A 27,854-nucleotide genomic window follows, 5' to 3' on the forward strand; every position below is an offset into this window, starting at 1 on the left:
TTATGGCACCAAGGAGGCCAAAGGTGTCTTGAAACTGTATTTGGATTCCATTTCAGATGCTATCTCCAGTTACATCTCCGTTGGCCCAGCTCATTTGACAGTGACACACTTTATTCAGACACCTGACGCCATTGTTGTTAATTGTTACAGCTTCCCAGAGTTAGTTAAGTCAGCTAAGTATGCTATCAGCAGAGAGAGGTGGTCTGCCGCTGATTAAAACAATAATTGTCTTCAGGAACGGAGACGCTTTTTCCCCCGGAAGAAAGGTGGTTGTGATTCCGCGGCAGGTGACCAACTTCGACAACTTCCTGGCCTCCCTGACCAGAGTGATTGAGGCTCCCTTTGGCGCAGTCAGGAAGCTGTACACCCCAAGAGAGGGCCACAAAGTTCAGCGTTTGGACGACCTGAAGCATGGACATGTTTATGTTGCTGCAGGAAATGAGCAATTCAAAACACTGGAGTAAGTAGCAGACCTGCAGGTGTGTGCAGGTGTGCATGCTGTGTTAAAGAGGACAAGCTCCATCATGGTCTTTTAGTGAAGTTCTTTGCAATGTATTTCCTTTCTATTCATTGGGTTAGTTCTCCAAATTATATTTTTTTCATCAACAGAGTTAGCATACTGTCCAAAGTAAGTTTTGTTAAACCTTTATTTCTGGAACTAGCTTTTTTGAAGGGTAAATACATTTAAATACATTTTTCCATAGACCAGGGGTTCCCAAAGTGTGGGTCCGGACCCCCTGGGGGGTCGCAAAACACATATGGGGGGTTGTGAGATGTCTTCCAGAATGTTTTATTTTAAAAAGTTATCTAAAAATAGTACATTTATCCTTCATAGTAAAAAATATAGAAAAATATAGTAGCTACATTTGAAATAAAACCTTGAAAATAGAAAATGTAATGAGTTTTCTGCCTTTCTCTGTTACCAGATGATTACTAAGTTTAGGGTTAGTGAACAGTGAATTATCAAAAGCATCAGTAGCAGTTGACTAATTCATAACAGCACAGGAAACACAGCCACATGCTCATAGAGGTAGGCTAAATTTCTGCAGACCAGCTAAATTAAGCCACATTAGATCACTTTGAGGGACAGTGGGGGTCGCGAGTCTTTGGTACCGCCATAGACCATCAGTAACTTTTCAAAGTCTCATCTAAATCCTAGTCTTGTGTTATTTACATGTTTTCTCTTCTGCCTTTCAGCTATTGTGAAATAACAACAAAGAATTCACGGAGAAAGAAAACGCAGCAGGTAAGTTTAGACCACTTTTTGTCTTTGGCAACTCATATTGACTCCTATCTTCATTTTCAGATGTCATATTTGTACATATCCAATAATATTGTGTTGTATATGGATAATGGCTAATGCTGTAAACTCTCATTATGCAACAAAATTGCCTTTTAACTGCACTGAATAATAATCATCTCAACCAAACGCTGATATTATACACATAAGTCCTGCTGTCACACATAGCATTAGAGCCTGAGCCAGACTAAAAGCCTCATTCATTATTTATCACTCTTCCATATTCATTTTATGACCCCTAGTTTTTAAATTTTCAGATCCGACCTGTTCATCACAGCAGAATTGTAGTTTCTGCTCGCTGGAGGAAAACAGCAGATGAGTCCTGCACAATAAAGTGAGTGTACATTTAAAGAAAAGCTTGAATAATAAGTAATCCCTAGATCTGAAAATATTCTTTGCTGTATGATGTGATGAAGAAATGATGTCTTATTTCCTTGTTTCCTTTAAACTAACACATACTTATGTTTTTGTCTCATTTGTTCTTCATAGTGTCCTTACCAACGGAGATGTTTTGGCTCCTCCAGTTCGAGTATGCATCCCAAAGTACACTCTTAAAAGCGGGGAAAATGTTTTAGCCATGGTGACAGAGAAAGTGCGTCTCCGCACTGGTGCTGTGCACAGGTAATGTCTTACAGAAGTACAGTGTGAAACCTTGTAGTTTTTAATTAGTTATGTGCAACCTCTAGAGCAGACATTGTCACCTGTTGTTGTTGTTGTTTATTTAGAAGGCAGGGCCTGACTCTAAAGGAAACACATTTCTATGTTTTTGTATATTGTGTCAAATATACTGTGACCAGTAACAAAAGCATTGTCCATAATCTTGTTTCCAGGCTTTGCACTTTAGATGGACGTCCTGTTTGTGGTCCGACTGAACTACGGAACAACCATCACTATGTTGCAGTAGGTGCAGAAAAGTTTAAAGCTCTCCCATATGAGCTGTGCATCCCCGGCAGGGACTTAATCAGGGAGATAAGGAAGACCCAAAGGTATGAAGAGCATGATTTGGATTCACTGGATTCATATTTTGATGTTGTGATTGCAAAAGAAAACACCTTTTGGTTTTCTGTCTTCCCCCTGCAGCAAAGACAAACTGCCTGATATCAGAAAGACACGACAAGCCAAGGATATGGTGAGTACTATTGCTTCAGAGTTGGGTGCATTTTGCCATCTGGTTGTTCACTTTCTCGCAACATGCAACACTCCCTCTTGTTCATTGCTGTAACACCTTGGTAGTATCACAGTTGAACAGCGTATCTTTGCACACACAGCATTTCAATTAACATTTCCCATGTGCGAGACTTGTTGTAGGGGGTGCAATTCGTTATGAAACAGCGCTATCATCCATCACTGTCTGCAGGAGGCATTGAGTTACCTTTGCTTTCCACTTTGATGGGTAATCCCTACAGAGACAGGCTGGCCCACTTGATCAAGTGCAGTGAGCCTCATAGACAGATCATATGCACCAGGGGGGAACTTCACTGACTGAAAACAAAAAAAAAGTCTCTTATTCAAACCAGAACTGGGACAATTTGTATTGTGATTAAGTAGACAGTGAAGAGTGTTGAATCCATATGAGGATTGCGCTGCTGTGGGCCCCGAGCTGAACACCAAATCACGCGGTGAAGATGAGAACATGCCCACTCAGCAGGTTGAGGTGGAGACAGGGCCCCCCAGTGAGAGATGCGTCTGACATCTGATTCTTCTAACCATGAAAGATGGCAAGGCTGTGGCAGGTGTCAATTTTTTCAGATGGAGAAAAATGCTCCAATACTACATCTTGATGAATTTATATTCAGAGATAAAGAAATATTTGATAATAATAAATAAGAACCAGTTAAAATTTAGCTTTTTTTATGCATTTTTATTATCTACTAAGGCGGAAAACAATCTATGAAAGCAGTACTGTTCATAAAGTTCTTCATTTAGCGTCAGCCATTCACTGAAAAAATCTGAATCAACATCTCCTTTGCTATTTCACACATTACCATAAGGTGGAGACAGAGACAGAGCTATGGCAATGTTTTGCATCCACCAGCTCATTGTAGTGTTACTCATTCAGTGGACATGGTGCTGCTACATTTCACTCCCTGTGCCTCTACGCTTGATCCCTCATGAATTTGTAAACATGATTTGACCAGTTAATAAGGACCTTTTCTGAGGGGGGAAGATACATGCGACAAAAATCACCCACTCTGTCTTGATCTGTCAGCTGTTAAGCTTACTGATTATACATACATTTATAGGGTCATGTCCATCATTAATTTCAGTTTGACCTCACAAAACAACAGCAGTCTGGTTTGAAACGCCTGTAAAAAGATCCTTTAAAGATGCTCACTTGGGCTGCGTAAAATGTAACCTTGCTCTTGCAACCTGGGAGACTGTGTCTGTCCTCTCCTGTGCTGTCCTGTCTGCACCGGCGGTGGAGCGTTTCTGCGCCGCTGAATGGGACATCTGGTGTGGAGCAGCCGCTTCAGTCCAAACTGACGGCTCTGCAGAGTGTAATGTTGAAACTCTCCAGCACACCATGTTCCCGTTGAAAGCGTGCATATATGCTGAGTGAGGCGTTCGCAGGCATGATAAGGTAGAAACTCTTGAGGTAGACATAGCATAAAGACAAGATTAATAGGGGTGAGAGGAAGGCAAAGAGACAAAGGGAGAAAGGGGATAATGATGTGCATCAAAGCAAAGTTTTTTCATATTAATGATGATAAGCAGTGCAATTAACCACATTCTCACAGTGGCCGTTTTCCTTTGAGGGTGCAGGCTCAAATGTTGTGCTTTCATGTCACAGGTTTCGAATCACTGTCATGTCCAACCTTCTTGTGGCTCAGCAACTGAAAGGACAATGCATTGTAAGAAATAATGAGGGACATATTTAAGTAAAAACAACATTACTGATAAGCAATAATAACCCTTAACCATTACCCTTTACTCAACTGTATTAAGTGCTTGTTCTGACCGGTCATTTCATAGTGACTGTTCAGAGCAGTTATTTCTGGATAACAGACCTTTGCTATGAAGAATAGAGTGTTGATGGCGATGTGGCTCTAATCACAAACTCTAGAGCACTTTTATCAATTTAATGCACAGAAAGAAGTTTGTGTAATTTAAAATTGTTGATTTTTTCAGAGCACTTCTCATCACCCCTTTAATAGTGCTAGGTTATGAAAGTTGTCTCATAACTGGCCTTCCCTTGGTAGTGACTGTAGTTGTCTGTTTTGAAACGCTCTGTGGGCTTCATATTTTCTATCATTCACAAAATAATCAAAAACAATTGATAGAAATCATGTGGTAGCCTTAACATTAGCTCAAGATCTGAAAATAGTACCTTGAAAAAGCATTGTGGTTAGTTTCTTCTTCATATAGACTTCTACTGTAGTTGTTGACTAAGTTGATATTCCAGGTCCTGCCCCCTCTTGATTTTGATTGGTCACTGATTGAGACGAGAGTGGTTGTGTTCCAAAAGTTGAACCATATTCCAACAAGAGCTCAGAGACTAAAAACATCAGACACAGAGGGTGTTTTTTTTGGCTGAGGATGCTGAGCGCTGGTTTTGTATAGAAATATGTGCTGGCAGCACAAAAAATGCTGGCAATGGAAACAGGCCCTAAAGATGCTAAAACTGTAGGCTATGAAAGATTAATCTATGAAATTAAAGATGTGTGGCTCCAACTGTGAGTGTAACAGGCTATCTTTAACAGAAGAAATACAATCATTTAAATCAGTAAAATCAATTTAAATCAATATTTGGTGTAAAATAATTGATTTATAAAGTAAGTAGTCATATAATAGCTGGATAATGTATAGTGAGTGGGTTGTTATATCCCTTTCAGGTTGAGTGATGACTGTTTGCTTCTCATGCTCACCTTGTTAGGGTTCCAATCTGTTACATCAACCTGCTGACTATACACCAGACTATAGCTAATGAGGCACTTTAACCTCTTACTATCTAATATTTCTATTTGAAAGATGAAAACTAACTGTGCCTTAAATCAATGTATGTATTTCCACTATTATCATTACATCAGATGTAAAGTGCTGTTGTGTGAATATGGTGAATGGTCCTTTACATGTATTTAATACGGAGCATCTTTGGGGGAATAAAATCATCCCAGAAAGGCTGACTACACCTTTCAAATCTGCACTCCCTGACACCAGTGATGACTTGCTGCTGCTCCACTCTTGCCTACTGTTTCTGGATGATGTCATTGGTGAGAGGAAGTAGCAATGCCCCGTGGAAAACTACCCCCCCCCCCCCCCCTCCCATCTCCCGTCTCCCCTCACTGCTGCCAGCACGTCTGCTCACTGAGGACCCGGCCCTGGGAGTGGCTCCTGCTGATACCACATCCCGCATGGCTACAGGCTGGTCGGTCCAATTGGTTGGGACCCCAGTTTTTCCCCTGGCTATCATATCTCCGTGTCCTCTTGTTGACTCCTGTTCTCTGCCACTTGAGAGGGGCAGAGATTACTTGCTGCTCGGTCCCCCTGAGCCCCCTTCACACTAACTCTAACACTCTCTCTCTCTTGGTCTTGCTCTTTCACTGGGGCCTCCTGATACACACAGTTGTCTACTCCCACAGGACATGGAACTGTAGATATGTAATGTAGAACGAGAGTTTAGATGACCTCAGCTTTTCCATCGCCAGTGTTTCCAGTCCTGCTGCTGCTCGCACTGTACTCTCCTGGCTCTGAGGCGCCCCTCGTCCTCTGCGTTCACCTCCCCGAGTGAGACAGCCTTGATTTAAGTGTGTTGATTTAAATAAGATCTATTTACATCTCACCAGCAGGCTGTAAACATGCCAAACAAGCTGTTCAATTTTTGATTGCCCAGATGTATTTTGATTCTGAACTTTACCGTGAAGTTGTTTTGCATCAGTCACACGCGAATGAGGTTACGGAGCTGAATTAACAGCTTACTGCAGCGACAGTGCCACTGCTCCTCTCCCTTTGATCTCGCGTGGTTGTGTGGACACTACAGTGCTAGAGTGTGAACTCTGTTTCAACTCTTCCTTTTTTCGCTGAATATACAAGGCAAACTTCACTCCTCTTTTGTTGTTTTATTTCTCTCCCTTGGCCCACCAACGGGCTGTAGAAATTCAAAAGAATATCAACAGACTTTGCCTCTGCATTAAAGAAAGCAAACAAGGGAAGAAACAACGCGGCTTCTCCCCAGAGTCCATGTTAGTGAGCTTGCAAACACCATTGCCAGAAGTGTATTCTGATGGAAGCCTGAGATCACTACACTATCCCCCAAGCCAGCCCAGGGATCCAGCCAGGCAGCTGCAGAAAAGAGTGCTGTAGCTGAAAAGAAACATGAAGTCTGCTCTCTCGCCCTCCCTGTGTCTGTGTCTCTCATTCTCTGTGAGGGAGACATACCTCACCCCGCTACCTACAGAGGGGGATGAGGAGCCTGTGAGGAGAAAATTGCCTTTTGTGGAAGCATTAATTCAGATGTGTACCCTGCTGTCTGAACATCACTCTGAACTCTCCCCACTACTCACTCTCTCTCTTCCTCTCCTAACATGCAACTCACTACCAGCCTTCTTTCTTTTCCTCCCCTCTTCATCAATAACCTTCTGCTGTCTACGACTGAAGAATAACTTATTCCCTGTGACTCCCTCCCTTTCCCTTTAAGCTTGTTTGGATTTTCATTGTTTGATCTGGCTTGATAAATAAGACAAATGCAGTTAGAAATTCATGGCTGCCCCATTTCATCAATAAATGATTAGTTTGCCACGCTCCCCGGTGATTGATAGGTTGTGCACGGGATGTATTGGAACCAGATGAATTCAATACAGTAGGAGTCGCGGGGGAGCTACAAAGCATATCAGCTCATGAAAAATTGAGGTCAATGGAAAATGTATAAAGAAAAAAAACATTGGGAACAGAGGGGGGAACAAGTTTTTGCCCTGCTGTGTTTTGTCCTTTTTTTGTTTCTTCCTCCTCTTTACAAAACAACAGCAAAGAAGCCGATGATGAATCACAGAGAAATCTGAGGAAATGCGCCTTAATCTGTGCCCCCTGTTCTCTGCTCTCTTTTGTCTCTTCATGTAGTGTGCTCACACAGGCTTTGGAGAGGACCTCGAGCACACAGCCAGGGGCCACACGAAGAAACACGCAGCAAAGCCGGAGAGAACCAAAAAACAGGGGCAGGTGTCCAGGAACCCAGCGCCCCTCCCATCAGGGGGTAAGGAGAGCAATTCTATAGTAAAGCCCCCCTCCCTGTCTTCCTCTAACTCCTCCTTTCCTACCATGCCAAACCTGTTGGCTTTTGATGACAAATGTATAAGCATGCATATATTTGTGCAGGGCTACCTTTAGGCACACATACAGACGAACGCACCACTTTTCACTCCCCTGGGTTTGCATGTAAGGAGATATGAGCTAAAGTGTGCTTCTCCAAACAAAAGTAACATTTGGCAGGTGAGGGAGCTTTCTTTGGATCCTCAACCTGTTCTTTCAAGTCCAAACAGAACACCCCCCCCTCCTTGCTCTTTGAAAGAAACACAGTGAATATTAAACAGAACAAGACTTCAAACACAAATCAACGGGGCCTAAATCATAGATGAATTCAATCGGGCCATTTTGTTGAATATGTATCCAGAAAGCCTTGTTAACGGCGTGGGGGGAAAACAAAATGCCCTCATTTGCTCCTCATGTGTGGATAAAAATGGTAATAAGTTATTAATCACAAATGACGCCCACGAAAGAACATAAAAGTGACAAAATGCTGCTTTGGATTGATGGGTTTGAACATTGAGGCAGTTGCGCTGTTTAAAAGTGACACTGTGTTAATCATTGATACACAGTAATTGAGAGTTTGCTGTCTCTATCCAGTTTCTCAGTATTAGTCGTTTCATGGTGTTTGTTTGACCATCTGTGCTCAATAATGCTTCACTTTAAAGCTCATCCTACAGCAAGTGTAACGTAGCGTGATGGGGTAGCAGGAGAACAGCAATATGTCAACACCATAGCACAGAGAGGACAACAGCAGCATATTATGAGGCTTGCTACTTCTTGTGTCAGATTTCAGTTCGGGTTTATTGAAAGTTAATGAAAAGTCTTGAGAAGAGAGAAACAAGTTAAAGCTCCTTTGAGGACTTAAACTGGAGAGCCAAAACAACTCAATCTGAAAGTTTCCTCCTCCTTTAAGAGTGCAACCTCTTAACCAAGTGTTTTTAATCCGAAACAGAATCAGAAATACTTTATTTATCCTGGGGAGGGACATTCAGTCATAACAGAGCTCTTATAAAAAGTATGTAAGAAAGAAAAATATTAATAGAAGAAGCAATAAAATAAGATATAAATACAAATACAATTAAATTACATTAAATTAAGATCAGATGAAATAGAATAAAATAAAATCATCATAAGTTTATTACAGTTAGAAATTATCTTTGTACGAAAGTGCTGGGAATGAAGGTGATGTATACAAGGATGTTAAAGTGGCAGGGATATCTCACAGTGTATTACACGGTTATGTATGGTTATTGCACAGAGTACAGGTTATTGTTCAGTGATCAGAGGGAGGAGTTGTAGAGTCTGATGGCCACAGGCAGGAATGGCCTCCTGTGGCGTTCTGTGGTGCATTTAGGGGGAATGAGTCTTGTGCTGAATGTGCACCTGTGTTTCACCAGCACGTTGCAGAGAGGGTGTTGTATGTTGTCCATGACGACATGGAGCGTTGGCAGTTTCCTCCTCTCTGTCACAACTGTCAGAGAGTCCAGCTCCACCCCGACAACATCACTGACCTTCCGGATTAGTTTGTTCAGTTTGCTGGCATCCGCTACCCTCAGCCTGCTGCCCCAGCACACGACAGCAAACAGGATAGCACTAACTACCACAGACTCATAAAACATCCTCAGCATCGTCTTGCAGATGTTGAAGGACCTCAGCCTCCTAAGGAAGTAGATTCGGCTCAGGCCCTTCTTGTAAATGGCTTTGGTGTTCCTGCCCCAGTTCAGTTTTTTGTCCAAGTACACCCCAAGGTACTTGTAGTCCTCCACAATGTCCACACTGGCCCCCTGGATAGGTCACTGGTGTCTTGCCCCTCCTCAGATTATTAAAGATTTAAAGTTTAAAGAGAAACAACAGCAGCTGCTCAGGTTGTAGAACAGAGTAGAACTTTGCTACTTTTGGAACATGTTAGCCAGCAAACTTTTTAAATTAAAAGATTAAAAGACAAAGTCAAGTCAAGTCTAACTTTATTAATATAGCACATTTGAAAAACAACTGCAGTTGGCCAAAGTCCTGTACAAGCTTAAAATCACACTCAATAAAAACAAATAGTAATTAAAAAAGAATAGATATTTAAAACACAATAGATAACACCAGAAAATGTCACAATAAATAAAAGCAAAATAAAATATAAAAGCAAAATATAAAGGTTACTTTAAAAGAGAAAAGTACTTCAAAGTTGAAGACCTACCAAGCTATCTTTCATACACCTGTTGAGGCGAAGCTACGTCTTCTGCCACCATTTTTGGGGAGTGGCCTCAACAGGGACAACACTAGCAGATACCAGCCAACAGTTAGGAATAGATCATGGATTTGTATTGGTCTCCAAACGCTTGTAGAATGATGGTACACAAACTCAGCTCAATAAATAATAATAATAATAATAATTAATGTTTATTTTTAGAGCACTTTTCAAAATCTGCATTACAAAGTGCTTTACAATACAACAAAAGGAGAGGTGGAAAATCCATAACATTTTAAAGGACCAACCAGTTAGTGCATGTACCATTACTATTAAAAGAAAATATGAAAGCATACGTTTTTTTAAATAAAACCAAAATATATTTTTAAATAATAATAATAATAATAATAATAATAATAATAATAATAATATATATACATATATAAATATAGATTTTTTAAATTATTATTATTTAAAAAATTAAATAGCACGTAGCTTAGTAATAGAGCACTGAAACCAGAATAAGTAAAGAAGTATGAAACATTTTAAAATACCTTGGTGTCTCTTCTGCCGACAGCACCCTTGTACCATCATAAATCACTGCAGGGGGTTTCTTTACTACAAGACAGCTCTCTTTGTACCTCTTTATTTCCCCACATATACTCTCAACAGCGCTAAAGGCCCTAAAAAAAATAGTTCTACCCACTAATCTTCGAACTCTTCATCCCGGCATGACTTCTTAGCAGTGATCATAAAGTGGTACAGGATAAGAGCAGCCTTATTCCCTCATCATTTGCTGTTTTAAAATATCTAGAAAGGGATTCGAAAGTAATGCATGGCTGAAAAACTTAATGACCTCTAAATGTTTAATTGCCTCTTTGAGCTAAACCCATTAGCCACTTACATTTTCAATACATTGTTCCTTTGTCTTACACTGATTAATCTACCGTGCTTTGTTATCTAATATTCAAATGAAATTTCTTTCAGCTATTGAAGTAGGTTCAGGCTCAACAGTGTGTTTAATTATTCACATTCCAGCCTGAATCAGATCAAGCAGCCAAAGGAGGAAAAAAAGGAGGACAAAAAACAAGTTTGTTTACAAGGAATAAACAACAATGTGATGTTGGTGTTTAAGTAATTCCCCCCACATGCATCAAGAGCAACCTGTCACTGTCAGGAGCTAACCCCGGACTGGAAGTTCACGCTGCCTGACCACATTTGTGGCAGGGCAGCTGTGGCTCTCTGTGGCCCTTTCGTCTATGGGACGGCTCTAAATAAATAAATGGCTTGACAGCAACATTGATCTCTCGTGAAGTTGGACAGGGCAATGCAAAGGGAGAGGACAGGAGGGCATTGAGGGATGGAGGGCAAAGAGACACAGAGAGAGAGAGAGAGAGAGTGAAAGAATGAGTGTGCAAGAGAATGAGGCGGTGACTACCAGCAGATGAGGTAATTGTGATTAATCACTTTTTTTCCACAGAGGGCAGCGTGTTCAATAAAAGAAACATAAGAAGTGAGATGGAGGGAGCGAAAGAGGTGCTGGAAGACAGCCAGACGAAGGTGGACCTGCCGATTGATCAGGTAGAACACAAGCACTGCAGCCGGATGAGGGTTTTCGCATACAATCTTTGAACAACATGGAGCTGTTTATCAGACAGAAGACAGAATTGATTCCAGTCTGAAAACGGCAGCCTTAACATCCGCTTATATAAACAGAAGCCACCTGGCTGGTTGCTGACTCCTTTACCTTAGTCTTGAAATGCACTGTTTTGTCAGTGAAGAGCAAAAAGTGAGTCTAAAAGTTGATGAACACCACAAAAAAGTTAGCATTTGATGTAAAATGTATGGGTTAGATGGGAAAAGGTGTCTGCAGCTATGACATCCGCTCCCCGATTTTCCTCCCACTGAGCTCCCTGTGTGTTTTTCAGCTTCAAAAAGAATTGAGAATAAACTCCCACTCCTCATAATATTATTTTTTTCTGCCAGAATAAAGCTCATGACTGCTCAGCAGAACAAGTTACATAAATATATAAATATTTAGCAAAATCAATACAGCAGTACAGTACAGTCTAAGCCAAGGGGGATCTTGTTTTCTCCCCGCCTGCAGGTTGAGGCCAAGACTGTAGACGAGGAGGATGAGAGTTGCTGTGCGAGTCCCTGCAAGGCCTCTCTCCATGATTCAGACGCCCTTTGTCTGCAGAGGTCTTTGACTGCAGGTTCCAGGAAAGATGTAAGTACCCTTATTATGAGTTCCATGCAGTTACTACTTCACATTTAGTTCATTTTTACTTTATTATTAAGTCCAATTTTTTCATTTGCTTTGGGATAAGGTCACATAAAAAATGGTCTAACCAGCAATTATGGTAATCACCATTTTCCATAATTGCAAGAGCGTTAAATAGACCTGCTCCTAGCCACTATACTTACATCCTATGTGTGTGCGTGTAACCTGTTTTCTGTCTCCATGGTTCTCTTTGTGATTTGTGTACTGTGTATTTACCAGCACTGCTTCACTACAAGGCAAAGAGAGTCAGTGAAAGGCACAGGGCACAGAACTTCTACTGGCAACAGAGGATTAAAGACACCTGTGCCCGAGGTACAACTCTATGTGCCATGAGTTTACAGAGCTCAGTTGAAGCCACAGATACTGAATAAATCACAGCATCCAGCTTTAAAAAATACATCCAAGTGTGCATTTGTGATTAGAGTAGAGCCCCATAACAGCATGCGGTTGATCCAATGTCTGCAGTGCAATAAAGTCTGGTTATTGCACGTATTCTCAGTGATGAAGTATGACTGGGATGTGTCTACAGATGTTTTAGCATGGATCTGTGGCTCCTAGAAATTACACTCATTTAAATACACTTATTTTGCCCTGATAATCCCCGAGGGACGCCCGTGTGGAGCAGCGTAACTGTGATGAATGCGCACAATAGTTGGGCGATATTACTATTCCAAGCAATTTCATGCAGCTTTGAAATGAGAAGATATTGAGTCTTATTTAAGCAATCAATAACCTTGAACATTTTGTTTTAATGAAAACTATAATTTCAAGCAGTGGCAATTACACCATAGGGGAATGTTTTGGTGTGGTGATGATTTTGCTGCCGTATGCACTTTTGCAATAAAGATATTCTTATCGGGGTAATTATTGACTTCTTGGGGCCAGTTATGACCCTGGCTAAAGACCTCATCAATAGATTAATTCATTACTTATCCCTTTTAGTCATACATGAATGTTGCTGATTCAGACTGGACGTACATTGGATTGCGGGGACAGACCATTAGATAATGGAAAAATAATAATAATAATAATAATAATAATTGCCGGGACAGACTCAGCTTTTTTTCCAATCACCATCCTGCAGAGAGGGATTTTGGTATGTCAGCTAACAAAGATTGACACAAGAAGAAGGTTGGATTTTTATTTCATGCTCTGGAGATTCAAACATCAGGTCAGAGCTCATCTTGAGTTTACAATGGAACTGTTCTGTTTGTATCAGAGCTATATGTAAGTCATATCACATGTGTTATTGCTGTACATATAGAACAACATCACTCCCTCTCCCTTCTCATATCACTTTCATACAACAGTTAAACAAGCAACATGTAGAAGTCAATGAAAGTGCTATTCAACAAATTCTAACTTGTTGGTTCCACTAACTTAAATGGACTTTAATGGTGCCTTCAAATGGGTCGTGTTTACCGTGTTCACAAGAAGTGACCATATGAACGCCTCCTCTTCACGTACTCGCCGCATCGTAAGTCGAAATTTTCTGAAAGCATCAAGTTCATGAGTTGTTTCTGAAGCGCTGTTTTGAAGCCAATGGTCGGCGGGAGCCATATTGGAAATGTTGAACTTAACATAAGTGTTGTCACGCCAGTGTGAGGTAAAGAGGCGGGCTTTGAGCCTCCTAGCTAACAGCTGCAGTGTGCCCGCCTGTCAATCAAGTCAGCTGTGCCTCTCGTAATAGAAAACTCGCAATCTGAATATCTTTGAAATTGCCGGGGTAAGGAAAAATTCACCCCCAATACAGTGTGTCGAAAAAATGAGCTCTCCAGACTACACTTGTCTTTTGTACCAGGCAGTAAACATGTTTATTTCTCTGAATGATGTTGTAAAGTATATCAGCATTCACTGCATGCTTCTCGTCCAATCAGAATACTTGATCAGAACTTACTGGTGTATATTAAAGGTGACATATCATGCAAAATGGACTTTTTAATGGTTCTCTACCTGAAATATGTGTCCCTGGCATGTCTACAAACCCCCCCGAGAATGAAAAAAATCCATTCTGCCCCTGTTTTGATTTCTACACCTTTCTGTAAATGTGTGTGAAACGAGCCGTTTCAGACTTCCGTGTTTTTGTTACGTAACAACAATATCCGGTCTGTCACGGAGTCAGAGCTCGGAGCTTGTTCAGCCCATAGACTGTATTAAATAATACTGAATCCCCCCTCCGTTTTTCATTACCTGCACACATGTGTGCTAACAAGGAGCTTAGGAGGGAGGCATGCTAGTTGTAGGCTGTCTTAATAAACACAAAGGTTGGTTTTACTCCCCACGTCTGCAGATTTGAAGATCTAGTGGATGATTTTTATTTGTCATGGATAAGTGCTAGCGCTAATTAGCATAGCCACATAGCTACATGTTCATAGCTGTAGCTGTAGCTGTAGCTGTGTACCAAGACACACGTCGACATACTGACAAATAAAACAACAAGAAACACTAAATCTATGACCAATCCTTCATAAAAGGTCCCGCTGCCTTTCTGGCAGAGGTCGGTTTTACTCCCCACGTCTGCAGATTTGAAGATCTAGTGGATGATTTTTATTTGTCATGGATAAGTGCTAGCGCTAATTAGCATAGCCACATAGCTACATGTTCATAGCTGTAGCTGTAGCTGTGTACCAAGACACACGTCTACATAATGATAAATAAAACAATAAGAAACACTAAATCTATGACCAATCCTTCAGAAAGGTCCTGCTACAGGCGCCTCTCCGTCAGGATCAGATTCTGGATCAGATTCAGAGGGTTGAAGTAACACGAACTCTGAGCAGCCGTGTATATTCAGCCAACATGTAAACATTAGATCAACGTGCTGGAGAGCCGAGGCACATCCACTTCCTGAGGGGGCGTGGTCAGAGAGAAAACAGAGTGTTCTGAGGAGGACTGAAGAAAAGGACTTTTCAGGCATTCCAAAATCTGATTTCAAAGTGTTTTTTTGAGCATAAACTTTAAAGACATGTTTTGGGGACCTCTTAGACCAATATATATTGATGAAAAAAGCATGATATGTCACCTTTAAGTGATGTCATTTACTTCTTATCTGTAGGCAGTTAAACTTTTTGTGGTGCAGCGGTTGACCAAGTGGTTTAAGCGCACTCTCCATGTACTGAGGCTTCAGTGGTTTGCCTCAGCCACGACCCTTTGCTCCCCCACTCTGTGCTCCTGTCCCTCTTCAGCTGTCCTGTCTAATGAAGGAAAAAAATTGTTCATATTTTAGTTTTTTGTCATCAAACCAGTATTTAAGATGCTGCAGGTGAGACTTGCAGAACTCGAAGTCTTCCCATCATTCACAAACGCTCTCCTCTTTCCCCTTTGAGGCCAAACAGACTGTCGCTGTCTCGTTGTCGACGGCAGCCTCATCATTTAGAGCGCTGTGAATAGTAATGAGGGATAACTGCTCTGCTATGACTCATACTTCGAGCTGAGTTGGGACTGATTTCCTCCCACTCCTGTGCTCATATGTGCTTGTGAAATGGCCCAGCGTACTCCGTATACGTGCATGTATATGGTACATATTGATGACCAAATTCAATTACATGATTACATTTTCAGCCCCAGCTTTAAATGATTTATTGTATTGAATTTAAATAGTGAATACATTTAGAGACAGAACACCGGTGAGGCGGTTTCGTGCGTGCAATATTGACCTGTGTGGTCCAGGCCAAATAAAGAATAACGAGATTCAGCATCTCTGCCAAGTGGAGATGTCCGCTGGGAGTGAAGGCAGGCTATCTCAGTGGAAGAGAGCGGAGGGATGGCCGGCTGGAGCCTGATGCACATTTATCAAAGCATTTCTTATAATCACTTGACTGACTTTTGTTGGGCTTTGTGAAGGTTGGCGTTTCCTTTAGAGTGCACTCTGTTAAGGAGCTGATTGATTTCACGTAGAGGGAGGGGGTCCCTGTCTGCGTTCTAGATGTCATACACTTTGAGGAAACATGGACAAGGGTAGATTTGTACTCTGCTGTGGTATTGTGTTTACAACTATCATTTGTTTTGATTTAACAATATTGGCTGATTTATCAACCAGTCAGCTAAGCATTTTTTCTTAATTAATATTGTTAGAAATGCCAATACGTCTAGGGATGTTTGATCAATCGTCTTCCTCTTCTTAAGAATTTTGTGATAAAAAATCGAATGGTTATTGACCGCCGCATTGATCCATTCCTTTCCTTTTCCAATGCAAGTCCATTTCATTTGTCTTTCAGTTGTTTTTCCCTGCTCCTATTCCCTGAAGCTTAGGTTAGCCATTTCAGAGGCCTTCCTCTCCCCATGCAAGGTCAACTATAATCAACCTGAGACAATGTCACAGCCTTGCATTTCCACAGAGCCAGGCACGAGAAGACGACTCCTCTGGGCTTTAAGGACCTACTGCATTATACCATTCAATTACTGTTCATTAGACAGTGTACAGCCATTAATCAGACGGAGATGTTCTGCTGATTCTCAGTGGGGACAATGAACTAGGGAATTCATTCTGACTTCCTTCCTGGGTTTATTGTTTAGTGGTAAGGAGAGGGATGACACTTTGGAATACACCAAAGCTTTCAGCACAGAGACGTCCTAAACTGAACTGCTACTCTGCTCTCTTGTCTCTGTTTTCAAGTGAAGATCTCCGCCTCGTGCAGCTTTGTCTTTGAATTTTAAAAAAGATAGGCTTTGTCAGAGATTTACTGCATATGTGGGAGAGTATTACGAATCTGATATATCACTAAAAGGGGAGAAAGCTGACAGATTTACCGATTAGAGCTGCATATGCATCGAGGATGACTAGATGATGATATGAGAAACTGATTTATGTTTTCCAGGAGGCTAAAGAGAGGGAGCTGTGCCCCGTCCTGCGCACAGTACGGTCACGGATATCCCGCCTTTTCAAGGGTAGGTTCATCAAAGCATAAAGCCCGGTAGTAGCTCACTGGCAGCAGCAGTGGCGGCCCCTGCGTTCCCCTCCACAGCACCTAATGCACCCATAAAGAGACCGCTAATACACTGCGCATTACCAGTTCCTCCCTCACATCGCATGTCACCGGATCTGCAACCACCTCTCAACATCTGGGAGAGCTTTACGCCGTGCTTTATGGAGACCATCTGGTTGAGTGGGTTTTTTTGCCTCCCCAATCTCAGATGACTTATTCTTGTATTAAAGGCACCTGCACATCAAGGTGTTGCCATGCCAGGGCTGAAGATTATTCACCGCTCGTTTGTAATTTGGAACCACTCAGACAGAATGAAAGAGATATGTCCCTTGTTACTATGGAAATCTTCTTCTAAATAGAGCTGCACGGTCTGACTTTTATTCGATTGATCTGGAGAAGAACACATTTGAAAAAAAGACAAAATAAAAGCTGTGTACATTTGATGAAGGAGGGGAAAGAAGATAACATAGTGTTGAACACAAACCAAAGCAATGATGTAAACTTGACATTCTCCTGTGTTGGCTGAATGTGCCTTTCAGCTGGTTCAGGCAATTTCATTCTAATTGCCTACAAAACACAGGCTTTGACTGTGAGGCCCATTCTGTGCCTTCCCAGCAGCCCCCAATTGTTCCCTGTGAAAACTCCGAAGGTGACTAAATGGAACAGGATGTGAATTTCTGCTTGTGGTTATCACTGTCTGCCCTTCAATCTGAGCCTCACCCTGACAGCAGGACACCGGGAAAATCACTGCATCCTGAGCTCACAGCAGGCTCCCTGCCTCGCACACGTGTCACCTATACCATCATAAAACACACAAAGACACACATGTGCATGCAACGTATGAGCAGAGTTATCTAACTGACAGTAAATGTTTTCCTCAGGATTTTGTGGCATATACATGCATTCTCTTTCAATTATTCTCACATTGATAGCACCAAAGGTGGAGATGCACCCTCGAGTTCTGGCTCTGATTTCCCAACAGAATATCAATGGACACAGCAGGGGGCATTTGAAATATATCCCAGCACGCTATTGCTTGCACACTCCCGAATCACATCTTCATTTTTCTGTTGTTATCACGTTTTTATTGTTGTCGCTGTTTATGAATGGCTCTGCATCATTCATGCCTCATATTCCCTAGCTGTCACAGTGCATCTGCGGGTGACAGAGATGCAATGCTTAACAGGAGGACTCAGAGCTGCGGTGGAGGGAAGTGGGATGTGAAAGGAAATGCAAGTGATCTCTAACAGAGTCTGCCACCTGCTTTGCATCAGAATATCAATATCTGGGCCAGTTTTGATCCCTTAAAAGAGTAAGTGAGCTCAGTTAAAATGTGAGGCCTTGTTCTTAAAGCAAACCTGCAATCAAAGTTGTTGCGATGCCTCCTCTTTGTTCTTTACCGGGGGTTTTCCATCTTGACTCCCATGGATAAAAGCTAGAGATACTACTTGCTTCAATTCGGCTGAGATTCTCCTTCAAAAGTTATTGGCACCATGTACAATGGCCTTGTAATTTATGAGAACTGTTAGGGCCTCTGACAGAAGTTGTAAAGCATCTTGACTGATTGGGTAGATATGAGGTGTGTGCAGTCATGGCATATTGTCGCCTGTATGTGCGCAGGACATGCAGAGAGTCGCACGGCATGCTCTGTCAAAGATAAATTACTCCACACAGTCAAATTAAGTTGTTGTAAATCACCTCCCAGACCCGAGACTAGTCCTGAATGACGACCTTTACGCCTATTTGACTTTAAGTCTTATTTATGTTAATCACATCTGTATTATACCGACAGTAAAACTGTGTCATATCGTAAAAGGTCATTGTTTTGCCGAGCAGGATTTGGCGGGGCCGGAAAAACATGCTGCTTTGTTTATCACTAAGAGTAAGAAGTTCTCAGGAGGATGATATTTGTGTGTTTGTATCATAACTTGATTGTCCTTTCTGCCTTGTCTTTTTTTATAGTCTTTAATCGACGCAGCAGTCATTAAAAAGCTATGTCCAAAACAGTATCATTAAATGTCTCATTGATCCAGCGTGAGCTTAAATACATAAAACATAATGCAGAGTGTGGTACAGCTGCATTCAGAGCCCAGCGCTGTTATCCATATGGGGATACTGCTTGTTCCATGTTATGGTATCGTATTGTAACAAGTTGCGAGCACTACTCATGCCTGGTTTGGCTATCAAATGCTTATGAGATGCCACCACAAAGAGCGTCAAGATATTTACAACTAAAGTAGTCACATATTCTATGGATGGTAGACCTCTACATCACATCCCATGATGCAGGATGTGTGTTTTTTTATTCAGACAAAGAGTGACTGGTATCCTTGGGGATGGCTCCTCTTAGGGAGAATGAGAGCCTTTTGTTAACTAAAGCAGAGTTACCAGAGAATGTATGCTTTTCTTCTCATTCATCATATACACGTCGTGAGAGGCCTTCAAAAAGGCAGCAGCTCCCAGCAGCAATACGTTTCTGCTTACTCTCTTTTTTCAACACTTGCATGGTGAAAAATAATAAGTTCCAAAGACTCGTGTGTCGAAAATCAGCCATTGTGATGTGAGAGAGGCGTCTGCCTGTGATCTCCACTGCACTCGAGACGACAGGCTCTGTGAAGTGCGCCACTGCCCAGTTACACATTAGCTTTGATTGCCAGTTTGCTCTGTGTGCAGCCCGTAGCTTTGAACCACGTCTCGAGATGAAAGCCAACCTTGTCCACAGTGTGTCCACTGTAGACCACTGCTGTTGCTTATTTGCTTCAGGCACCATCAAGGGCTCCGGGACTATTTTTCTTCTATAGCTCTGTACCACGCTGGGTCGAGCATTATGTATAATTTATCATACAATACAATTCGAGACAGCAGCCCTGCTCCTCTCCATTTTAATTTAATGACGCCTCTTTCTTTCTCTTTGCATCTTGTGATGATTGTGGTCATATGATCCCACTGAGGTGTGTGTGTGTGTGTGTGTGTGTGTGTGTGTGTGTGTGTGTGTGTGTGTGTGTGTGTGTGTGTGTGTGTGTGTGTGTGTGTGTGTGTGTGTGTGTGTTCAGCAGACAGACTTAAAGTAGTGTTTCCCATGATGACACCATCAACCATCAGTGCTTATCTCTCTCTTTCTCACCTTCCTCCCTCTTTCTCTCTTTCTCTTCCCACCTGAATTTCGAGCCGGACTGCGGAGGACCAGACATCCTCTCTCTCCGTCAGCCAGCTGCTCATGTATAAGATGAAACAGCGTTATAAACCAAATAAAAATGTCTTGCCTCTTGACAGCCCCACCATGAATATATAGCCTCTTATTTCAGTGAATATATTGCATAATTATGTATGGTTATGAATATTGCATGGATCCTCACACTGAGTGCATGGTAAGATGCCTAATTGCAGAGTTTAATTATTAAGAAGCAAAGGTCCTGAGCGGGTTTTGTGAGAAGCACTTTTGATAAATTATTTTTTGCAGTTTTCTGATGAATTATTTTGGGGGCTTGTGTCTAATCAGCAGGCGTAGTGGACGGCGTAACTGCTCTTGAGAGAGACTTATCTTCCCATGGAGGGGAATTACTATGCTGATTAAATCCACTGAAATCAACTAATAACTTAATGATATTGGAGTGGATCAAAGAATGAATCATCGCCTCTCATAGTGGTAGCTGTGAAGAACACAAGGGCACAGTGATGGGGACAATGAGGGCTGTTGCCGTTGACCTCGGGGCACAGCTTTAATATATTTCTGGGCAACATGAGAGAGGCAGAATGAGAATGTGTGATGGTTTGAACTTAAGCACACCACAGCACCTTGTATTAAACACAGGGTGGAATTGCTTTGCTTTATACTTGATATGAAGCACTTCAAGGAAAAAGTCCAGAGAGGCTGACTAAACAAGGAATATTAAACTAGATCTCCCTCAAGTACTGCCAAAGCCACTAGACACAACTGCTTGTATAACTACAGTGCTGCTGCTACAGCTTCTCTTCCTCTCCAGCATGTACTGTAACTGAAGCGCCCACACAAAAACATTCCTCCCTAGTTATGTATTCAGTTCAAGTGCACTTAATATGCAGGAAAAGTTTAAGGCTTGACCTCGCTTTTGAGTCAAAAGAAATTTGAAAATGAATAAAACAAGCTTCTCTGCGTGTTGCTTCGAATATAGAAGCGGCTCACATGATGTATTCTTCCATAAAAGCTAATGGCTGTAATACAGACAATAAGAATCATTGACCCACTTAATTGCGGCTCTATGTCGCGCTGTGTCACTGTGAAGTTAAGTTCACCACAACTGCAGGATCAAACGCAGGGTAATAGCCGCGCTGCCTTCTACAAAATGCATGACGGTCTGGCACTTATGAAAACGCACTCAAGCTGCTTTTTCGCAAGCCAGCACAAATATGTGAATAATTGATTGATATTGATGCGAGGATCATCTCGGTGTGTCCAGTAGTTGTTTGGTTAAGAAGTCTCCCGCGGAGGGCAGGAGCCTGGCCATCTGTCAATAACACGTCACGCGTCTCACACGGCCGGCACTCTGACCGGCTCCATCGCTTCAGTGAGCAGCTGAACAATTGTTCTCGACGTGAAGTTAAATCAAAAGTGATTCAGTCACAGTTGCATGCAGTCGTCTGGAAATAGCCTTACACTAATTTTGCTCTCTTGCTGAGATACAATTGCAGTGATTATAAATGATGGATTATAAAGTGGAGTGCAATACTTGAATTAATAGTTGATGAAAAGTATATACATAGTAGTTGTTACCCTTTTGACCTGGACCCAGGTGAACAAACTAGAAAAACCTCTTTGGAAAACATGCTTATCTACAGCAACTCAGCCACCTGTACGGTTTGAATTGTATTGATGCTGTAAGTGCACAATGAGGGTCTTGGGTTGTTTCTGAAACTGCATATTATTGTACTATTTATACAAAGTATGGTACCATATTGAGTAAGTAGTATGTTATGAATTCATAGAGTGCAGTGTTGTGTTTGCCAGAAATGCCTGGACGTACACCACACAGGCCAGAATTTTTAATTAAGCGACAGGAGCTAACAGGTGAGTTTTAACAGCTTATCTTACCGCCAGTGTTTCCTCATTCAGATGTCATGGGATCGTTTCCTCAGTTCGTTCAGCAACTTCTTTTTTATTTTATTTATTTATTTTATTTTTCCATCCATCTTCTTCCGCTTATCCGGGTCGTGGGGGCAGCAGTCTCAGCAGGGAAGCCCAGACACTCCTCTCCCCGGCCACTTCCACCAGCTCTTCTGGGAGGATACCGAGGCGCTCCCAGGCCAGCTGGGAGACATAGTCTCGCCAGCGTGTCCTAGGCCTTCCCCGTGGCCTCCTCCCAGTCGGACATGCCCGAAACACCTCCCCAGGGAGACGCCCGGGAGGCATCCTAACCAGATGCCCGAACCACCTCATCTGGCTCCTCTCGATCCGGAGGAGCAGCGGCTCTACTTTTAGCCTCTCCCGGATGTCTGAGCTCCTGACCCTATCTCTAAGGCTGAGCCCAGCCACCCTGCGGAGAAAGCCCATTTCGGCCGCTTGTATTCGCGATCTCGTTCTTTCGGTCACTACCCACAGCTCGTGACCATAGGTGAGGGTCGGAACGTAGATTGATCGGTAAATTGAGAGCTTTGCCTTCTGGCTCAGCTCTCTCTTCACCACGACAGACCGGTACAGCGCCCGCATCACTGCAGACGCCGCCCCGATCCGTCTGTCAATCTCCCGCTCCCTTTTCCCCTCACTCCTTATTATTATTTTATTTTTATTGCCTTTTATTACTATTGTTGCATATATTGTGCTCTTAACCTTGTGGGGTGGGTTTAGGGTCGGCGCTGGGGTGGGATTAGGATGGGGGGGGGGGGGTCAAGTTTATATCTTTCTCTTAATTTATTCTATTTGAAGTTGTTTTTATGTACAGCACTTTGTGTTACAATGTCATTGTAAGAAAAGCGCTTTATAAATAAAGTCTGATTGATTCATTGAAATCATCCCCTGATGTCCCAAAATGCAAAGCAAACTATCCACTAGGGAAGCCAGCCAACCAGCAACAAGCAGTGGTTTGATTTGTTCATTGTTGTTGAGTTCAACTACGGCATGATATGCATGCTAGCTTATCCATCATAGCTGAGACCGTAAACATGTGATTGATAAAGTGATATGTTGCAAAGAGGACATGCATTAGTATGTTGTAAAGAGCCTACCAGCCATCATGTTAGTAAGCAGATTGCAGTACATACTGTTTGAGTAGGTAGAAGGTAGCATGTTTGTATGTTGGCTCTATGGTGTCATGTGTGTTGCTAGCTGTCTGCCATGGATGTCATGTTGGCTAATTCAGGCACTAAACTTAAACTCTTAGTCGAGTTAAGATTAAGGTATGTTTTAAACACCAAATAACAACAAGTGTTATCTCAATACACTTTACAAACAGAGCAGGTTTAGGCCATTCTCTATGTTGAACTATTTAACAAAGACCAAACATCAAGACCAGATAAGATCCAGTCCCATCTTAGAGGCAGGACTCAGTCTGATCTCATCTTAATCCACTATGAGCAGAGCACTTTGCAGCATTTAGCAAGTTACAGCAGCAAGAACAAACTTCCTTTAACAGGCAGAAACCTCGAACAGAACCAGACTCATGTTAGACAGCCATCTGCTGAGACCGGATTAGGGTTTGAAAGACAGATAGAGGGAGATGAAGAGAAAGAAATGATAGTGGTGAGACGGACAGAGATCCAGAGGAACCTACGGACAAAAGAGCTCTGGGACCAGAAAGGTCTATGGTTAGTGACTTTAATGGGACAGGGAGACTTAAAGTGACAGGCAGACCAAGAAGAGAACAGAAAGACGTCATCCCAGTGTGTCAGTTCCCCCCGCAGTCTAAGCCTATAGCAGCATGACTAAGAGCTGGCAAGGAAAAGCTTCCTTTTAACAGGCAGAAACCTTGAGCAGAACCAGACTCATGTTAGACAGTATTGGGGTTGTAAAGAGGGGTAACTAGCTCAATGTGCTTGTGTTTCTGTAAAAGTTACAACCTCTCCTACACCCATCAAAAAACTAGAGTGTCAAAAAAAATGTCCTTAGTTTTCGTCTTTGACCCAAGCACCTTGATCGGCCTTGTGGACTGGTTTAGGAGTTGCACAAGGAGTTTAATTTTTGCTAGACCTCTTAAAAACAAAAATTCAAACCCTTTCCTTTAATATTCTGCTTTCTATTGGGCCGTTTTAAGGAGCTCTCTTGAGATCTTTCTCTGGAGCAGTTGCGATACCGAGACAGCTTTCTGTTTACCGACTATTAAAATCTCATGGACATATATTGATATTGTGTATGGTATTGTCATGTCTCTCACCCGTCGTGTATCGTTAAGCAACACTTTAATAAAAAAAAATCTCATGGACACACGCTAGTAAATGTACTTCAGTGCAAATGTAATAACCAGTTACCAGTTATGCACCGTTCACCTGATGAAGGTTACTCCAATTATGTCCCAATTTCTATTTATTTCTAAGATATAGAATAATCTAATACTGCAAGCCACTGTGCAGCTTTTGAGATTTTGTGTTCAATGCCTCGCTAAAAGACAAACAGTGGCATTGATGGAAGTTTTAAAGGACACTCCAGTCAAAGGCCGACTTGAACAAAGTGCTATGAACTCTCATATGTTGTGTAAGTGAAATGAAAATTGCCGAAGGTCGTTTTATACAGAGGCTCCACATGCCTCGAGGCCCATATTGAGCCTCCTTGCACACGAGATGGACAGGTGGTGTTATAAAAAGACCTTTTCCACCACTGACATCATCCCGAGCCACCAGGAGGCCACTTTTCCTCCCTCTCTCTCGCTCTCTCTCTCTCTCCCTCTCTCCCTCCCTCCCCACTGTCTGAAGCTAATGGCTGGAAGCACAGCTAAAAGCTCTCAGTGTGATAAGGTAATGTGGAGTCAGACAGACTGAGGGGAAAAAGAGAGAGTGAGAGAGAGAAGAGGAAAGAGTGCTATATCAGTGGGACCATATATACTGATTATACAGTGATGAGGAAATGGTCTAAAAATAAAAACAAATGGAGAATGGGAGATGATATCACCGCACCCAGATTGCTGACTGCAGTGTTTGGAGTCACATCCAGATGGTTATGGAGCAGGGATGACGGTGGGAGCCGAGGCTTACTGCTGTCTTCTCGACTGACCTTCCTGATGTCATGCTTGATAAAATAGAAGCACACGGTTGTTTGTTTGGTAAACACATGAACTACATAAGTGTGATTGTTGAATACAAAATCCTATTCCCATATGGTTTATAGTGACTTGTTGGAAAAAGTTGTTAATGCCTTTGCAACATTTCAGTTTTGCGGGTGTTAATGTCCACTTTGGACTTTTTTTTTGCACCTGGAAATGATCACAGCTGTATGAAGAAAAAAAAAAAGGACATTTGCATATTTTGCTTGTATAATTTGTCCTGGCTTCACTATTTGCAGATGGTGCCACCAGTCTAGATTACTGCTACACCAACTGCTCCCTTCACTCTTCTCTCACCTTGTCCTCACTCTACACACGTGTGCGTGCACAAATTTGTTTTTCACTCACTCTTTTCCTGCTTCCTTGTCCGTCCCCCCTCACTCCCTTCCTTTCTCCCTCTCCCTCTCTCACCCCCTCTTGTTCTCCTTTATCTGCTCCCAGACTGGCTGTCCTTAGTAAGATGGATGTGTGCATTCCCAGGGCAGATGGCCCTGTTGTTACTCTATGTACCCAGCTCACACTTTAACACCCGGCTCTACTACTGCACCGTGCAGCAAACATGTGTGTTGTGAAGCTAACCGCATGGGTGCTCACACCTTTTTTTGTAAGGGAGAAGACTAGCAGACTGTGTGCCAAACACACAGATGGGTTCTTTCTTTAAGGATCACAGTTTTTTTTTAAACAAGAGCTTTAATACACATAAAATATACATTCATTTTCATAGTGAGATGTTGTTGATATGTTCATTTGGATACACTGAGAGGTTTTTAATATAACTGTTTTCAAAGTAGTGTTTTTACTGAACAGAAGAACTCTAGTGTGCTCCCTTAAGACTCAAAGGAGTATCGACTCTGTGATACCTGTCAGAAGTAAAACTAAGAATTTTATTTCAGCCTAAACAAAAGTATTTGAATTATGTATAGTTTAAAACTTTTGTGAAGTTCAAAGTCTTGTTCTACTGAAATCTGGACTTATTGTCTAAATTATTCATGAGAAACTGACAATATGTCTGCAATTTTATTCCTCATATTAAGTCCAAAAATTCTGCTTTCATTATTCTAAACTCAACTTTATCTCTATTGCACCTTTAATATGTACAAGCATGCAGCCCAAAGTGCTTCACAAAAGAACAGAGAGACTGCAAACAACAGCAATGGGTAAAATAATAAAAGACATAATCATAACACATAAACTTAATTAAAAATAAAATAAATACAGTAAAATGAATAAGAATAAGTAAGGATAGAAAGAAAAAAGAAAAACCATTTAAGGGTAAAAAGATCAGATACATTCTTTACTAAATAAATAAGTGAATAAATGTTAAAACAATGATTATAATAATTCAAAGACTAGTAGTTGTAATAGTTTTTAGACTTAATAGTGCAGCGGATTGTTGTTCCTAATAGCCCTGAATGAAGTATTTCTCTCATAAGTTCATACAGAAGTAATCTACATGTGCAATAATCTGGGAAATGATATGCCAGTCGTCCATATCTGACTACAGGGGAATATTACTTCACATAAATACTTGTGATGATATTCTTGGCTTTTAAACGGCAATGATATTAAACCATTTGATATATTGAGAAATAAATGACTACAGAGATTCCCCATTACCACCCTTTTTTTCACTTTTTTATTATTATTAGTAATTATTACCCAGTTTTCTAGCAAACCAGACACGGCTGCGTTGAATACTTGATTCTGATTGGTGAGAACCCCGCTGAAAAGCAAAGCAACACAAGCCACAACAAATGAATCCAGTTCAACACATTTCTAAGTTTATGAGTTTACCTCTTCCTGTTGACAATGTGGCAACAATGTTTTTAAAATCATTGATACACAACATGAAGGATCATTTTAATAGTACATTCAGTTTATTGGAGAGAACAGAATGTAGATTGGTGGTTAATAGCTGACCGGTCAAAAGCAGTGAAAAGAAGACGAGAGCAGGGAAACATGCAGAAACTAGTGAAGGATGTTAAAACCAAGCGGCAACCTCCGGCCTTGAGAATTGAAGCCTGTGCAGAAGTGCTAAAAACTAGCTGGACAGATGTTAGGTTGACTTCAGCATTTCTAATATGGCACCAACTGATGAAATGCTCTGAAGCAAGGTTTCAGAAACAGATGGGTGACGTCACGGATATGACATCCATTTATTATGCAGCCTATGGTTAAAACTCACAAGGAGCTGAGTGATGTTGACCAAATTGAGGAAAACAGACCAACCACTAACCATTAACTTCAACACAGTATGACCTTTGACAGTGTTATGGGACTGGTTACGTGAGAGGTTAATACCAACAGAATAATTACGGAGCAGATTTTCTGCATCTGTTATGAATGCCTGTTGGAAAATGCTAATGTTTGAATTTATCAAAAATCAAGAAGGTTAAGTTTAATGCCATTTAAAACAATAAAGCAGGGTAAGGTTTGGACTTTACTGTGAATGTAAAAGTGAGGTTTAATGGTAATTGAACCCGCAGGTAGGCTTATAAGAATACTGTTGCCACAGAATTGCTAATGACCATGATATCTGAGGGACTTTTTTTTTTTTACTGCTTTAAAAAATCAGTCTTGAACAAAAAATATCCATACTTCATGTCAACTTGTTCATATACTTAGTAGCTTGGTTATAAGTTAATCAACATCTCACATCTCATTATCCCTTACTAAATTGAAGTGCTCATGTAACTTAACA

At 41.6% G+C, this 27,854-nt stretch overlaps 1 protein-coding gene across 3 annotated transcripts in view; it reads left to right on the forward strand.

Annotated features, from left to right (window-relative positions):
* LOC117805755 (doublecortin domain-containing protein 2) overlaps positions 1-27,854 on the forward strand; it is a 64,347-nt gene continuing 36,493 nt past the window's right edge. Inside the window, exons 1-10 of one of the 3 annotated variants that reach the window (XM_034674296.1) lie at positions 1-460; positions 1,198-1,246; positions 1,558-1,634; positions 1,790-1,921; positions 2,131-2,286; positions 2,381-2,429; positions 7,355-7,487; positions 11,200-11,300; positions 11,827-11,949; positions 16,821-16,890. In XM_034674296.1, coding sequence (XP_034530187.1) covers positions 180-460; positions 1,198-1,246; positions 1,558-1,634; positions 1,790-1,921; positions 2,131-2,286; positions 2,381-2,429; positions 7,355-7,487; positions 11,200-11,300; positions 11,827-11,949; positions 16,821-16,890 — 1,171 coding nt within the window. In that variant the 5' untranslated portion in view covers positions 1-179. Of the gene's footprint in view, positions 461-1,197; positions 1,247-1,557; positions 1,635-1,789; positions 1,922-2,130; positions 2,287-2,380; positions 2,430-7,354; positions 7,488-11,199; positions 11,301-11,826; positions 11,950-12,222; positions 12,401-16,820; positions 16,891-27,854 lie in introns of those variants that run through there. The other 2 variants (XM_034674298.1, XM_034674299.1) reach the window with 2 other exon arrangements.

The sequence above is a fragment of the Notolabrus celidotus genome, chromosome 22 (genome assembly GCF_009762535.1).
Source record: "Notolabrus celidotus isolate fNotCel1 chromosome 22, fNotCel1.pri, whole genome shotgun sequence".
NCBI lineage: Eukaryota > Metazoa > Chordata > Actinopteri > Labriformes > Labridae > Notolabrus > Notolabrus celidotus.